Source organism: Lathamus discolor, chromosome 6 (assembly GCF_037157495.1).
Source record: "Lathamus discolor isolate bLatDis1 chromosome 6, bLatDis1.hap1, whole genome shotgun sequence".
NCBI classification, from domain to species: Eukaryota; Metazoa; Chordata; class Aves; order Psittaciformes; family Psittacidae; genus Lathamus; species Lathamus discolor.
In genome coordinates this window covers 48,178,486-48,195,894 of record NC_088889.1, presented here as the reverse complement: position 1 = coordinate 48,195,894, position 17,409 = coordinate 48,178,486, and the positions used below count along the sequence as shown (strand labels likewise).

The following is a 17,409-nucleotide window of genomic DNA, read 5'->3' as shown; positions in this document are numbered from 1 at the left end:
AAGCAGTTTCTGAGTTGTTAAAAGGTGTCAGTATGATGTTGATGTATCAACTTTTTATCTTGGCTTCATTAAAAGATACTTCAGCCACTGTACTCTAAGCAACTGCCTCAGTATTTTGGGTCCTCCTTCATTAACAGCTTTAAGAGACATCTTTGTTGACACTGCTATTAATGCTTATTGGCTTCTGAAAATGAGCAGTAAGGATTCATTTCAGTTAACTGTTCTTGGGGGAAAAAAAACCCACAATAAACCAAAACAAATCAAAACCCAGAGCTTTGGCTTCGGACTTCCTAATGCCGTCATGCATAACTTGGGCACTTGACAAAAGGATTTTTCTAGCTTGAGTCAAGCTCCTTGGGTAAAAACAGTTCTTACCAGTTTTAAAACCTAATTCAGACTCCTTGAGGAGAAAAACTTATAGGCAAATCTTACAGTCCTCTTCATTACAAACAAAATTTATCATCTATTGTTCTATTAGAGTTTTAACAACAATGTTTAGTCGCTTACCTCTAATGATAAGAAGTGTATCATAGTTGCTTTTGGCAGGTCTACCTGTAAGAATATGAAGAAATCAATACTTTACAGTTGCTCTGTTAACCAGTTTGCTAACTAGATTTCAGCTATACTGAAAGGAGTCAGACTTCTGATTCCCAAAGAAGCACTCATGCTGGTAGAACTGGGAATTTACCAAGGTTTTAAGCATTTTAAATAAGTTCTTCATGACGGATTCCATTATGGAAAGATCCAGACAGCAACAGCATCATGCAATTCAATTAAGAAATTAAAATTAATTCAGGCTTCTGCCAAATACTTACTGCTAAAATCTCAATCTCACTTGTTTTCTGTTGCAGGCTAGAAATAAACGTCTGAAGTCTTGTTTGCACCTGGCAACAAAAGATGGGCAAAAGTAAAATACACTGCTTCTGTGACACAGGTACTGTGTTCTGTGACACTTACTTTAACAGAAGAGGCTGCTTCTAACACAAGATATAGAACTACATCATATTTAAACTAAAATTCACATTTAATATGATTTTCAGTAACAGTTCCACCATAATCCTTGATGAGTAGACAGGAAGAAGACTGGGGCTGAGCCACTCCTGCAGCAGTGGTAAACACCTGATAATACTGGTACTAAATACTTGGTAATACTGTACCAAAGTAGACAGAACTGCACATTACAATGTGTATTCTCACATATGTAGTAAAAACTTCCCTTCTGTTTCTGGGTGTTAAATAACTTTTCAGAGGAACATGAGAACCTGTGACTGGATACAGTGAATCATATCTAGTTGAAGGATAACTCATTTGAAAGCCAAACCAAGGTATGAGTCATGCCTTGCAACACTTTTTTCGAGAGCAAGCAATACTGCAAAGGTAGTGCTTTACAGATGTAGTTGCAGCCTTGCACTATATTGTCTTTTGGAAAGACGCCTTTGTGTATGAAACCCCTGAAAACAGCAAGTCTGTTTAGCTCAAAGCTCAGAGAGTAACATCCACTTCTTTATTTGGGTTCCAAGTACTATTTATAAGGGAGGATTTTCTGTTGCACACCCACATTTGGGCTGAAAGTGTGATAATATTACAGTTATGTTTTACCATGTACTCTAAATATCTTGAAGCCAGTAGCCATGAATGACTAACTCTTGACGTTTGTTTCTAGTATCATGTCATCTTTTCTACATTATTATAATACTACATTTTAGGTAGGGTTGTTTGCTTAAATCTGATATTTTTTTAGACCTTTAGTTTGTGACAGCATAATGAAATACGTAAGTATCTGTTACATACATATTACAGATTAACAGCATGTTAAACTTGTACCTTTAACATGTTCCAACAATTACTAAATAAAAAAATCCAGAAAAATGGTTCCTACTAAAATAAGATTTCTAATATGTATGTACAATGATGGCTGAGCAACCATGTCACAGCTAATCCCCAAGACCCAAAATGTTATAAAAAGGTGGTCTTTGCTCTCAACCCTTTGTGTTGTTCATAGTCTATTTAATAGAACCATAGAATCATAAAATAGTTAGGGCTGGAAAGGACCTTAAGATCATCTAGTTCCAAACCCCCTGCAGGGACACCTCACACTAAACCATGTCACCCAAGGCTCTGTCCAACCTGGCCTTGAACACCACCAGGGATGGAGCATTCACAGCTTCCCTGGGCAACCCATTCCAGTGCCTCACCACCTTTACAGTAAAGAGCTTCCTCCTTTATGAATAATGAACAGGATGTATATCTGTAAGGTACGTGATAGTGAAAATACGAATTCTACCATTCCTTAACTTTTAAGAATCACCTCTTAATACTTATTTAATGTATGCATACCTGAATTTCTTGACGACGCCTGGCACTGGCAGATAATTTTTCAGGAGCTATAACGCTAACATTAGGCACCGCAAGAGTTCCATGTGATTCAAATACACCTAAAATGCAAACATATATTCTTAGATTACATTCCTTTACACAAGAAGTAGCAAGAAACAGAAAATTCACTAATATTAATAAACTAAGATCTGTATAGTAAAGGGTTCAAAAAACTGCTAAAACCCCCCAAAGCGAGTCAAGTAGATAGGATAGTGAAACTTATCCATGTGCATTCTCAGATGCTCACTTATGACTTTGAAGGACTGGTTGGTAAGACCAGGAAATGTGATACTTTGTATCAGTGTTCTCTGAAACTAATAAATGGTACCAAATGTCTTGCAGAATTTTACATAGGAATGTAGCATACCTAATACCAAAAAAAAGAAAAGCTATTACAAGAATGAGGCAACTATTTAATGCTTAGTCCCACAGCAGAGTCAATGACAAAACAAAAACCCCAAACCCAGCCCCCAGTTCACCCAAATAACAAGAATAAGAATTTGAAATGGCTTTATTTCAAAATCCAAATTACCACTTCTGGTAATCACACACACACACACACACACACACACACACACACACACACACACAAAAGAATAATAAAGTTAAGCATGGCCACCTCTTTCTCTCCCTGTTATGCAAGGGGGGAAAGGTGTTTCTTTAACAACCACCACCACACACTGAATCATCAGTACTTCATAAAATAATTATCAAAAATGTCAAATTTTATCCACACAATGAATGCTTGATATTATTATTTATATACAAATTTATAGTATCAGACTAAGGAGTGCAAATCTGTAGCTAGAAATGTAAAGGCATTTTCATTTGAAGAAAAAAATCTCAGTAGAACAGTAGGTCAATGTACATGGGTCTCAGCACTGTAACAATCACAGGTCATGTCATTTTTCATCAAGATGATGTTTAATTTCCCCTCAGCTAGGAAATGTTCATGGGTATTGGCTTTTCACCCCTCCTGAATCACTACATCAATGAGTGCTTATGTGGGGAATATTCTGTATATTGCTCTGAGCACTTTGTAGAGAAAATTTCACACTTAGATCACTTGGAACAACATTTGAGACTAGGAGGAAGTGTCTCTAACCAGAGGCACTGCTGGGAAACATTTTCATGCTCTGACTATGGTAATACTTTTGAATTTTATGTTCTAGCAGTATTTTCTTGTAAAACAATTTTTAATCAGAAACAGTTTGTATGTTCTTAGAAACTAAGTACCTGAGATATTAGTAAATGATCCCTTCTGATTTGGTACTGAAAGATTATCTGAGGTTTCTCTAAAAATAAACAACAGTGGTTAGGGAAACAGATTTACAATAATGAAGAAATACTGTAATAAGAAATTGTTTCACGTTATTTTACAAACATACTTATTTCAATCTAACAAATAAAAAAATCTATGGATATGGCCATATTCTTCAGAATAAATTCTATTCTGGAACAGATAGAAATAGCAAAAAAATTACATTGCAAAATCTGATCTAGAAGCAATCTTTGTGATTCCTACAGACGCAAAAAACGCATTCCCATCATGCAGGATTGATTTAGATGCTAATAAGAGACTGTATTTTAAGAATATTCCTCTAAATTACTAATTTAATCTACAACTCCTTACAGGTTTCTGTGAGATAATATTAAATGTATTGAACTAATATTTATGTTTAAGATCACACATATTCAAAGAAGCTTCCGATGGTTTTTATCTCTTTACTTTGCACATTCAGGATTCATTAACAAAGAAATTTACCAGTGCTATTAGAATCACAGTTATTGCATTTCTCTGTTTAGTATTACCAAACATGGGATTTTCTATATTCTGTTCTCAGGATCTAGAAATAAGGTAAATTTTAGATAGAATTATTTTCTTTCACAGCTTCTAACAGATCTTGTAGATCTGTCACAAAACACATGAGACTTGCGTAAGCTGCGAAGTTAAATGCCAAGACTGGCTGAAGCCAGAAAAATGAGAATGAAGGTGTGGGTAGGAGAGGTAGCAGGAGACATCAACGACCTGCAGAAACTACTGCTCAAGCTGGGCATTTCCCAGCTTAACAATTTCCTCTATTGTTAAGTCTATTCAGAAATACTACACACATCAAATGTGTTAAGTTTTTGAATTCTAGTTTGTGTGACTAACCATGTCTGTTCCTGCGGCCAGGACACACACACACACACACATAGATTTACACACATATAAATGTATATAGATATAAATATATATAGATGTGTGTAGAATTCTATATTTACAAAAGACTTGTGAATAACAGCTATACTGCTTATGCACACAGGTGTGAGTGTAGCCTCTCCTGTGATTTCTGTACTAACTTCTACTGGTGACAATAAATAGCAATGTCAACAAAGATAGGATGATGGGGTGTTGCTGTGTACCCCAAGTCTTTGCTAGGTTTTACTTTTATTTGCGCCTGCTAGGGTGTACAAGTGTCCTACACCTTCATTTTTACAATATCAACACTGCCTCAGATTTGCTCCTGTAAGTCTTTGACTACACAGTATATGTAATGGGACTTCTGGTCAGTAACAGGTACTTGCTGGCAGTGCTGCAGAAAGACAATGCTGGTGTTCTGGTAGCATTTGAGCTGGATAACTGCATGGCCTTTTAATTTGTGAAGTACTACGGATGTCTGAATGTAACAGCAGCTACAGAAATCAGTCTCTTTCTTAATCTCAATAGAATTCTATAACCAAGCCTTTGCTGTCTTTTCCCCTAAAAAGAAATTCAGCAAAGCTCTCTTTATCAAATAAAATCAAGATTTAACTGAGCACATCAAATTATTTCACTAAAACACACATTCACTTCTGATTTTGACTATTCACATTGACATTTTATGTTACTTACCTACTACATCTTTCATCACAGTTTTTAGTTTTCAGTTTCTGCATAAGGTGATCTAGTAAGTCAGATTCTAAAATCCTTTTCTCCGTCTGTCTGTCTTTCTCAAAGGATTTCACCTATGATATAGTTCAGTGAGTCTTAAGATTGTTGATTCTTAAAATAGCATATGAATAAACTTACCAAATTTAGTCAAAACCAAACTGGAGTATTCTCTCATTAAGGTGAAGCAGTCAAAGGTATGAAGCTAACATCATGACCAATCAACCACTGCCAATTAAATCTCTGATTAGACATTTTTTTCCCCCAACCAATTTCCTCTGCATTCCCAAAGCTTAAAATAGTTTGGTTACTTGTATTTAGTATGCAATAATTTTTTAACAGAATGGTTCACCGGTGCAAATACCACATAAGTAATAGCATATTTGGTTTGGGTTTTTTTTAGTTAAGGAATTATATTAGAATAAGGCCTGCCTTTCAGTTTGCATGAGTTACAGACTCAAACATTCAAAACTTTGAGTATCTATTCCATCTTATTTGGTAACAACACCTCCTTAGCATGTTCTTTGTTGGTTTTGCTTCAATAAAGCTGTATTCAAAAAAGTGCTCTGTAATAGTCTCGTGGAACACATTGATATATTGCATCCTCATCATCAAAATCTACTTGTTTATACAGTTATTGCACAGTTATAATGACAATGCCAGTAGTAAGTGGAAAATATTTTTGTAATGCCCACTGACCAGGTCACATGGCCATCCAGATGCTGTCAAATGGTTACTTTTTTTCATAGAATAGAATCATAGAATAGTTAGGGTAGGAAAGGACCTCAAGATCATCTAGTTCCAACCCCCCTGCCATGGGCAGGGACACCTCACACTAAACCATCCCACTCAAGGCTTCATCCAACCTGGCCTTGAACACCGCCAGGGATGGAGCATTCACAGCCTCCCTGGGCAACCCATTCCAGTGCCTCACCACCCTCACAGGAAAGAATTTCCTCCTTATATCCAATCTAAACTTCCCCTGTTTAGGTTTTAACCCGTTACCCCTCGTCTTGTCACTACAGTCCCTGACGAAGAGTCCCTCCCCAGCATCCCTATAGGCCCCCTTCAGATACTGGAAGGCTGCTATGAGGTCTCCACGCAGCCTTCTCTTCTCCAGGCTGAACAGCCCCAACTTCCTCAGCCTGTCTTCATACGGGAGGTGCTCCAGTCCCCTGATCATCCTCGTGGCCCTCCTCTGGACTTGGTCCAACAGTTCCATGTCCTTTTTATGTTGAGGACACCAGAACTGCACACAATACTCCAGGTGAGGTCTCACAAGAGCAGAGTAGAGGGGCAGGATCACCTCCTTTGACCTGTTGGTCACACTCCTTTTGATGCGGCCCAGGATACGGTTGGCTTTCTGGGCTGCCAGCGCACACTGTTCATTTTCTCATCGACCAACACCCCCAGGTCCTTCTCTGCAGGGCCGCTCTGAATCTCTTCTTTGCCCAGCCTGTAGCTGTGCCTGGGATTGCTCCAACCCAGGTGTAGGACCTTGCACTTGTGGTTGAACTTCATAAGGTTGGCATCAGCCCACCTCACAAGTGTGTCAAGGTCCCTCTGGATGCCATCACTTCCCTCCAGCATATCAACCGGACCACACAGCTTGGTGTCATCAGCAAACTTGCTAAGGGCGCACTCAATCCCAAATTCCTTTCAGTCAAAGAAGGAATTTTTATTCCAAAACTAATGATCTTTTTTCTAATGATCCAGAATCAATAATATTTTAAAACTTTTAACTTCTGGAAGTTAAAAAAAAAAACACAGACTGCAGAGCACAGAAAGTGGTAATTCACCTTCTGACACAGTCCAGACTTTCCATTTTAACCTCAACTTACAGATACAAGGAATGTGGTTCAGACCCTACCTGTCTGAACTACATGGATTTATTTAGATTTATGTTTCAGCTGTCTTTGTATTTATCTTTATATTTAGTAATTTTATATTTTCAGGTTGGATATAAGGAAGAAGTTATTCCCTGTGAGGGTGTTGAGGCACTGGAACAGGTTGCCAAAGAAGTGGTAAATGCTCCATCCCTGGCAGTGTTCAAGGCTTGGGCAACATGGTCTAGGGTGAGGCTCATGGCAGAGGGGTTGGAACTAGATTATCTTGAGGTCCTTTCCAGCCCTAACTATTCTATCATTCTGTATTTGTTTTGTATCATGGAAAGCTACAACTGGAAACATCACTGAGCCATCTCATTATTATTGTAGTTTCAAAGAAATCAAAGACAACAGAAACTTTTTTCCATATAAAGACACCAATGACTCAAAGTCAGCATGTTTGCATTTCTTTTTGGACTTTCCTAGAGGAAAGGGGGTCTGTAAATAACAGTGTTATGGAGGGATAAAAAGCCTCAGAAAAACTTTCCACTACTTAGCAAGTGAAACTGTATTTACCGAATTTCATCTACTTGGATACTTCAGTGAAAATAATAATGATCTTAAAAAAAGAAATGCAGAACAGATTATAAGTCTGTAACACCATCAAGCATCCTCTGGTCCCACACTCACCTTCACATGACTTCCTTCTTTATCTGACACAAGGGCCACATACATAATCCCAGAGCACCTGCAATATTCTTGCAGTTCTTCTTGCGACTGAAATGGGAACAGGGCAGGGGAATGGGACCGAAATTTGACAGATTATGAAATTATCACTTAAGCAATAAACTTAAGTCTTCTGTTCTTCATTAAAACAACTTTATATGCAGCAGCTACATTGATTATGTAAGCCTCTAAGAGAAGAAAGCTTTGTTAACAAGTCCAAGAGCTGAAACTTCATCACACATACATTTATACACCTGATGCTCCTTGAAAGTTGAAATCTGTTTAAGTCTACACTAGACAAAGAGAATGTCTAAGCCTCGCAGTCCTAATTCCCACATGGAAGGGCTAGCTGGATCTAGAAGAAAAGATTTTACAGGTAACTGTAAAAATGTGCAACGTAACATCTGAATATTTATCCAACAGCCACCACCCCACTCGCTGCAACTTTCAGTAATATGTCAGTCCTGCATGACTGGTACTGTGTCATGAAAGCTGACTCCAGTCGTAAGCCTGAGGCTGCCTTACATCACTATCAGGGTTGAGAATGATGTAAGTCAGCTTTACTGAAGGGCTTGCTATGCTGACTTAGGAGTGGGCTGCAAGACAGCATTAGACAGAGACAAGAACTACTCAAAATCTTCATTACTTTTAAGAACTGCAAGAAGAAGAGAGCCCAGGGTGATCATAGAAAAAGTATTATGATCTGGATTTTTTTAGTTTTGAGGGACTGAAGCCATTGGAAATGTTACGGTGAAGGATTACAAAGAAATCAGGCAATTAAGAGAGTGAGCTCAAAACTGTCTGCTCTGCAGCACATGAATCAGAATGGACAACTGCACAGCATTTCTTCTGTTAGTCACCAACTGGCGTAATTAAAGGTGACCCAGACTCATAATCCTCAGGTAACTTCCACTGCTATTGAAAGGGACTTCCTCATTGCCATGGAGCTCCCTACTCCATTAAGGCAGAAGGGGATAAAGCTCTGTTTGGTTTCAGCTGCAGACAAAAGGAGCACAACTCAGCTTGCCCCTTTCTCTCCCTCTTACCACATGTCTCTCCAGGAACAACATGGGTACCCCACAGTATATCTAGTAGCTGAGTCTACTAAACTTTTTCTAAGAGTCAAATGCTGTCAATATTCCCCCTGTACCTACTAGTCTTCAGCCATGTGGATAGATTTAAAAGTCAATACAATCGTTCCGTTCTAGACATGCCCTTTATTAAGGATTAACTCAGGGATTCTACTTGCAGCCCTCACTAAAAGGAAAATTCACCGCCTTCACTGGTACAAATATGCTTGTGCTTTGAAACATCTCCACTTAATTTGGGCTACAGTAATTTTAAATTCATTATGCAACTTTTCCCCCTTTGATTTCAACAGGCCTTGGACTCTGCTCTCCTCGTATAATTAGGGAAGCTCACTTAATTTATTCCTGCTTAGAGGAGTGCATAAAGATACTCCATCGCACTTCTAGGTACTCTGGGATGTACAGAGGAAGAATGCTGCAAGTCCAGTGAATCTGACAGTCATTGCATCTGAACAACATGCTATATGCTCAGTTTTACTTAATAACTCATAAAAAAACCCTAGAAAAAATTGAAAAAGGGCAGTCTCAGGCTTCACTAATCTTAAAGAAATCAACACCACAATTAACACAGAGAGACAGAAATTCTACCTGGGACCAGTCATACATTATTTCGGCTGGAATTCCTACAGTCCAGAGTTTCTGAACAATATTGATAGCTCTACCCATGGACATCTGACCAACACTTACAACCAGCAGGTCACATGAGCTGACAGAAACCTGAAGGGAAAGTAAAAACAAGAGGGACAATATTAGCCACAAGACCTCCTTTTCCCCCTTCATAAGGCAGTGAAAGTAACAAAGAGGGTAAATATGCTAATGGTTTTCAAAATCAATCGAGCTGAAGAAACGGGTTAGATCCATTTCTTCGCAGAGCCACAATCCACCTGAGCATGTTTGAGAGTCACTGAAGCTTGCTCTTTGATAAAAAGCATCTGCACAGCCTCAGCTTGCAAAGTATCCTAGCCTATTCTGTTCTTCCCTTCCTATTCCGCTTAGCAATGTTAATCTGTTCGTATAAAGAGAAGTTTATAAAATGCACATTCCACAACCAAGTGAAACCATGTGACACTGTACAAAGTAGTCCATTTTCTTAAGTTTCTTTCCATCTCCACCTTCCATACTTCTATAAGGGCAGAAGTGGTAGGGGCAAAGTAACACTTATTAGCTACTACAGTTGTACTCTTCTATCTGAAACAATCTACAGGCTTAGGAAGATGCCTCATTTAAATTTTATAAAAAGGGGTATAAGCCTGAAGATCCTCTTCTCTTTCCCTAATTCTTATTAAGTAATATATTTCTATTAATAAACTAAATAATTCTCCGCAGAGAAACACAGAAGAAAACAGGTAATCTTGATATTTACTGTCTATTTCAGTTTGCTATTATTTTGGGACACAGCTGAACATCTTCTTTTTTACCCATCTGTGGCTACAATTAGGTTAGTAAACTGTCAGGAGTAAACAAACAAAGCCCCTATATCCCGCCCCCCTCCAAAGACTTACAGAATCCTCCACACTGGAAACAGCAGCAGTTATTTTATCTATAGCTATGCTGACTCCAACAGCTGAAGGAACAGGTCCTACCATCTGTGGCCCTCTAAATTGTGGAATCTGAAAACAAGACAAAAACAAAGTGGAAGACCCAAATAATTATCTCTGCAAAATGTCAAAAAGGTGTTTCATTTTTTCATGGTTAAAATAAAGAAAGAAACAAATAGATAGATAGAAATGAGTATGGTTTAAATAAGTAAATAAATAAATAAAATGAGTACATACCAGATGATCATACCTGCCCCCCGCAGCAAGAATTTCAGGCACAGTTCTTTGTCTTCTTTTGATGTATGCTATAAACTGAAAGATAATTCCATTGTGCTGCTGTATTTTGTAAACAAGCCCCAGATTTATAGAAACCTGTAAAATAAAAATGAGTACGTGTACAAGACCTTTACCAGTATTATAGTTAGTATAATTGATTTCCTGTTAACAGCAAGGATTGAAAACACTGTTCGTACATAAGGAATACATACAGAAACACTCCTTAGATAAAAATAAGGAAATCATGTTTTAATCTTAAAGCGTCCCAAGAGACCTACAGCACAAAACCCAAACAGCAAGCCTCAAGGAAGGTGGAGGTGGGGAGGCCTTCAGTAGTCAACAGCTTTCTGTATTTTTAAAATATTTAGTTTTGTTTCAAAATGTAGAAATTCCTTTACGCTCTAAGTGATGTCTTCAGTCTTAGTTGGGGAAGAAAAAAACAGTAGTCTGTATGTCATTAGACAGAAATTAAACCAGAAACTTCTGACTGGAAGAGGTCTTAAAAGGAATCAGTGCCAGTATTATTACTTGCCATCAAAAGACACTTCGATGTGGTTTTTCTGTTCTAAAATATGACTACTTTGTTTCCTGGCAAATTACAAAGCCCAGCAGCCTATAAAGCCATTAATTTATTAGCAGAGTATTTTACAAACCTGAAGCTTTATTCCAAGTTGCTTTAACAGACCAATGACTTCCTCTAAATCCTTCATGCCATGCTTCAGCAGCTGAGTGACACCTGGCTTTTGTTTTATCATTGTGTTTAAAAATGGAAATACATTACTTGCTTCTCCCTTCTGCTCAATGAACCTGTAGAGTCGAGAAAGCTAAAAGCAAAAACCAAAGAAAAAATACAAGTAGCACCACTGACAGCACTCACAACAGATCATATCTAAAAAAAACCGTAAAAATATTTGACTTCGTGTGAATAAAATATCTGCCTTGTTTGTTTGTTTAGCCTAGCAGCCTGTTTTCACCTAGTGACTTGAGGAAAGGAATGGACAGGCGTAAGACTCCTCAGGGTGTCCAGAAGTTAACCTCAGCTCCCTATGTACATTCATCAACATTTGCAGACTTTATTTTTTTTCTCAAGTTTCTCTCAGGTTTTTTTTTACTAAATACCACTGCAAAATATTCTGTTTATCCTTCAATTGCTTCCACAGTCCAAAAAATATTTTTAAAAGCAGAAAGAAACTTGGAGAGTTGCAATACCGACTTTTAGAAAGAAGACAGAACAAAATCAGACCCACTTCCAATTAGACTGATCTATTTTGAATAACAGATGTAACCATTTATTGTACTTACTCTGGCTGATTAATCTGCAAAATAAATAAAGTATTACTGACTTACAGCAAGCTACAGAGAAATTATCACTGAATTAAAATTACTTACACTATTTGATGTGAGAGAAAGATTACAGAATTTGGCTTCTACTTCTCTTTTAGTTAGCTTTTCAGTCTACAAAAGAAACAGATTCAAACATGTTCAGCAACTGAGTTACCAGAAAATTACTATTGCTGAGAAAAATTAAAACACAACTTTCCAATGCTTTTAATTAACTGTTGCACTTACAAACTGCAATAATACTGGAAAAGAACAAAACCAATAAATAACATATTTTCCACCAATAATGTAGTGAAGCCTTACTCAGCTTCATTTCACTAAGCAACAAAAAGCATACAAATACCAACTTAAGCTGTGCTTATGCAGACATGCATTTTGTTGGGATTTAAACATTACCTTAATTATTCAAATGGATTTCATCTATTTTCTCTGCTTATACAGTAGGAAAGACCAACATGATATTAAGATACATTTTAAAGTTTTTATTGAATTGCCTATAAGTTCTTAGTTACACAGGTGAACAATTATCTCATAAATACACATCTAAAAATCTTAAAACATCTGAAAACATCCCAGAAGTAACACAAGAGGAATTAATCTAAGTTTACAGCCCAAAGATAGTTTGTTTTTTTATATATCAGCAAGATCTTCCTGGGTATGCTGGCAATGGACTGTTACTCATTTTCAGAGACAACTCCACAGAATAAGATACTCTACAGTGATGATTATAGAGATTAGATCAATAACTAATCACTTACCACAGCATCATACAGAATGATGTAGACTTGATTGAGTTTATCCTCTGGTATCCCACAGTGCAAAAGTATAGCTTTCAGTAAGGCAGTGTGGTTCAAGTAAATAGTGTAATTTCTTTCCTAGCAAAAGATAAACAAAAAAGAAGAAAGAAAAAGTTTTACTTGCATCCCATTTGCTTAATAATAGTCACATTAACAACAACAACAATAATAATAATTTCTAAAGATTTAATACTAGCTCAAAACTCACTTCAGACCTCTCCTTCCACCACCTTGCCTCCCATCTGTAACTAAAGACTGACAAGGCTTGTCCCATTCTACAATAATCCTGACATTAGAAATATTTTACTTCAGTGGCACTGTAAATACTCAATATTTCCTTTGCACACAAACCTATGCTTCATTTTAAGTTTACCCACGAAACGTATTTTTTATTTAAATCACAGTGTTCTATAATTGACTAATGATAAAATGTGAAAACAGCTCTGTAGCTAAGGTTAAAGGAACTACCCTTTTTAAAGACAGTAAATATTTACCTAGATTAACATTTTAGGATGGAAAGAGAACAAACGGCATGATTAGAGCATCTACCTGTAGCACTGAAAACTCTTGAATGATTTCTGAAATGACATAAATTGTTTCTGCTATAGGCAAAAAGCTATTTCCAGTAGATGTTATGATGTCAAATGCACATTCTAGGAGTTCTTTAGGATGACAGCGGTCTAACTTCCGAGGTCTGAAAACTCGCTCTATACAGTATCTAAAGGAAACATTGAAGAAAGAATCAGCCTTTTGAGAGGTCACTGTCATTAAGCACAGCACTTGTGCAAAATGTTATCTCTATGTCCCTTACCTTTTCAAGTTTGATATGTTATTTCTAGCTACAAATCTTGCAAAAGGAATCTGAAAAACAAAATAGATATAAATTGTTGAAACAAGACATTCTGACTAGGCTCTGGAGATTAATTACTACCATGCAGTAACACTTGTACTCTCACATCTGTAAGTGCCTTAAATATTTGCCATAGCCAAGTAATATTAATCATCCTTGCTCCAAGTTTTAAATAACATTTCCCCCCCTGCCAAGTTCCTAGAAGAGCTTGGAGAGGAACACAAGGACATTTCTTAATTACCCTACTGCATGCAAAATGCATCATAAATCAACTATGAGAATACTAAAATGTACAAGCAGATTGTTCTGCTGCTTACATAAAAGGAGTATTTTTTAATAAATCTTTGGTTGACACATTTTCCAAACAAGTAACTCCTACAGAAAAATCAATTTTGTGGATCTCACACAAACTTAATTAAGAATCATATTGTACAGCTTGATGTTGTAAATGCAAAGGAAGGATGAGTCAAACTGACCTTACATTAATGAAATGGAGTATAAAAAGTCATGTTCTTTAACCATCACTAGTAAACGAAAAACACAAAGCATTTAGATATTAAATGCAAAGTAATTAATGAGGCCACCATTGCACATAATGTGGTATGACTGAAAGAGGAATCCCAGACTGTAAAATCTGAACTACTCAAACAGCAATTCCTCCCAAGAGTAGACTGATCCTTGACATCTGTTTGAGAAACACAAAACTGGACAGACTGTTACTCATATTCTCTATAAATAAGAAAGGGATGTAAATACTAGAATTTTCACTGGTCACTGGAAAAGTCTTGTCTCTTACATGCGGAAGAAAAAACCCCAACAAACAAACCACAAAAACTCCACAAACCAGCAGTGACATCGATTACACTTATAATATGGCATTATTTTTACCTGTGTTAAGATATACTTCTGAAATGCTGAAGCAGTGTAAGCTTAAAGCAGATTTGCCACTAGTGAATCAAAGGTATCTACAAATATCACAGGACTCTTCAAACCCAGCTTTGCCTGCAGAGAGGAAACTACTTACCCTGAGGTCATACGGAAGCATTACCAGCATCCCACTATGATCCATGAAATAGGAAGCTTCATTATGTTCATATAGTTTTTTATTTCTGGGCATTAGCAGTGGAGTATGCAGCTTGATGGCTCCTGCACAAAACCAGTAAAATACTATTACATCCCATTTCAGAAGTAACATCTCCTTTACACAACAAGCTCACAAACAGTCTTGCAGACCATGATAATTTCAACCAATGCCTTTAAAAAATTACATTATTTCAAGTGTCTTTAATAGACTTTCCTCTTCCACTCTTTAAACAATGCTATCAAACACATGTTCCTTCTTGCGTGCTTCTTGGGCTCAGCAGTCACCCTCACAGAGAAACAGAGAACTGCCAATTCCATAGCCCCAGCAGAATCCTCACTTTGCCTCCCTCTTTGAACACCACCTTTCACAAAAGCACGCGTATGAAACACGTAAGAAACTCTACAGATACCACTAGTACTGTTCTGATCTAGAGGCACTTCTACGGAGAACAAATATTGTTCAGACATATAGCATCCTGTGTCTCAAAAACATAGTTGAAGTGTTTATGGTTCACTTTAGATTATTTAATACCTTTTTTTCTGGCTGTACTTTGCAACCATCTATCTGTATGAATCCAATCTTAATTGAAACCTAACTATTAACAATAATATCACTAATCTCTGAAAAATACTTTCCTGTTTTAAATTCTCTACTGATTCTCAAATGGCTATTTTGTTATGGAAGCTTTACTCACTTCTTCAATTAGATGTCAACATAAACTTTAAACTGGGGGGAAAAAAAGCACCCCAAATACAAGAAAATGCTTCTAACCATTAGAGACAGCAATACAATCTAACAGAAAAAAAATATATGTCCCATTCCCCAGTTTTTTCCCAGAAGAATGAAAACATGTTTCAAAGTCTGTGAAGCTTCTGACTCTGTGACAGCAGTAAAACCATTTTGTTCTCTTAAATCCATTCAATCATAAAAAGAATTTAAATGAACAACTCTGGTGAACACACCCACCGTGTCTTTTAAATATCCGGCTGACAATCTCACATACATGCTGCTGTATCTTGGCTGCCCAAACAGAAAAACTACCCTGAAACCATCACAAATAAAAAGTACATATATAATTTACATGCCATGAACACTCCAGGTAATACAGGTAATTATTCCATGTAATATAGGCAATAAGCATTCTGCTATCTCATCCCCCTGTAATAAAAAATAACTAGAGCTATAAAAAGCATTATTGTGCTATAGTACCTTGTATTTCTTCAGATTTAGAAATGTTTAAAAGCTGAGAAACCAAGAAGGATTGCTTTGATTGCCATGATTAGACAGGGAAGAAAACAGTCAGAGGCAATGCAGTCTGTTGGCAATCAGATACAAGTAGCATTAGTTTGACAGAAATTCAGAGTAAAGAAAGTAATCATCTGGACATAAGCTTAAAGCTTTAGCTGCTATAATCAAACATTGCTTGTTTCTTCCTTGAAGAATGAATGTTAAGGTTTAAACGGGAAGTGGTTATTCAAGTGCACATAGTACAGATAATAGCTTTAAATGGGATCTAACGTGAAGGTTGATTTCAAGAGAGAATGCAATTATTTCAAACATGTTAGAGTCTCCCCATATAAACTTTTTTTTTAATCCAACACAGGAAAAACTGAAACAACATGCATCCCCTAAACACCTACAAACCTTCAACATATCACTGTCATAGGTATAATCTATAGCTGGAGATACACGCTGCGAAAATATCTGACTCATCATAGTCCTGTAGGCCTTTCCATCCACGTTAGCTAAGGTATGGTGGAGTACTTCGTGGAGTTCAGATTCTTCCATTTGTGGTGGTGGAAGATGTTCACTTTTTAACAGCTCCATGGCTGTTGGTCGTGCTGCAGGATCATGGTTCAGGAGCCATGTAATAACTGATCTCTACAAATTACATACAAATGTTATAGTTTAGAAAAAAATCAGACATTAGCAGTACTTACAACAAACTTTCCAGTCACCTCATATTAATTAAAAAATATGAGACTCTACAGGGGACCAAAGAAGCAGGATCTGAATTTTTGGGGTGGATATTCTTTGGTTTTAAAATTCTGAATATCTTTTGTTGTGTTATTATTTGAATAAAATTTACTAAAACATTAAAGCTTTTAGAAATATGCCTCCCGGGATGATAAAATATGTAGTATCCTTTGTTGTTCTATGTTATGTTATCTCTGGCATCTCTTTATCAACAAAGAAAGCAGAATCATATGCATAACAAAAAAGATCTGAGAGTTACACATAATAAAGAAGGGGGAATCTTCCTGGCATATTACAGTAAACTTTACTAGAGGGAAACATTTTTATGGTACTAGTAACAGGCAGACTGCCATTTCACAGGCATAACAGACAAAAAGGTAACACTAATGTTCAACAAAGAGTCCATTAGCACAAGATAGAAGTTATCTAGATGGTCCAGAGAAGATTACACTGCACATTTGTCTGCCATGGAGGCATTCACAACAGCTCTTGACAACTCTTCAAGCTCAGTGCAGCCAATTTAGCTTGCACAACTATTTCTGTTCTGTGACACAGATTTCTTTTGAAAGTTTAAGAGTTAATCTACACAGCTGCATTTGTCTTAGCCAAAAATTGTCCC

The 17,409-nt window shown here is 36.9% G+C and overlaps 1 protein-coding gene across 3 annotated transcripts in view; it reads right to left on the bottom strand.

The window, feature by feature from the left end:
- EIF2AK4 (eukaryotic translation initiation factor 2 alpha kinase 4) overlaps positions 1-17,409 on the bottom strand; it is a 38,883-nt gene that overhangs the window by 2,506 nt on the left and 18,968 nt on the right. The window contains exons 21-37 of one of the 3 annotated variants that reach the window (XM_065686671.1): positions 16,458-16,694; positions 15,780-15,855; positions 14,754-14,875; positions 13,691-13,740; positions 13,429-13,597; positions 12,841-12,957; positions 12,131-12,196; positions 11,395-11,565; positions 10,703-10,837; positions 10,430-10,537; positions 9,615-9,644; positions 7,804-7,890; positions 5,252-5,364; positions 3,613-3,671; positions 2,338-2,435; positions 816-884; positions 508-552 (exon numbers count right to left, since the gene is read on the bottom strand). In XM_065686671.1, the coding sequence (XP_065542743.1) occupies positions 508-552; positions 816-884; positions 2,338-2,435; positions 3,613-3,671; positions 5,252-5,364; positions 7,804-7,890; positions 9,615-9,644; positions 10,430-10,537; positions 10,703-10,837; positions 11,395-11,565; positions 12,131-12,196; positions 12,841-12,957; positions 13,429-13,597; positions 13,691-13,740; positions 14,754-14,875; positions 15,780-15,855; positions 16,458-16,694 (1,752 nt within the window). Of the gene's footprint in view, positions 1-507; positions 553-815; positions 885-2,337; positions 2,436-3,612; positions 3,672-5,251; positions 5,365-7,803; positions 7,891-8,084; positions 8,195-9,515; positions 9,645-10,429; positions 10,538-10,702; positions 10,838-11,394; positions 11,566-12,130; positions 12,197-12,840; positions 12,958-13,428; positions 13,598-13,690; positions 13,741-14,753; positions 14,876-15,779; positions 15,856-16,457; positions 16,695-17,409 lie in introns of those variants that run through there. The other 2 variants (XM_065686669.1, XM_065686672.1) reach the window with 2 other exon arrangements.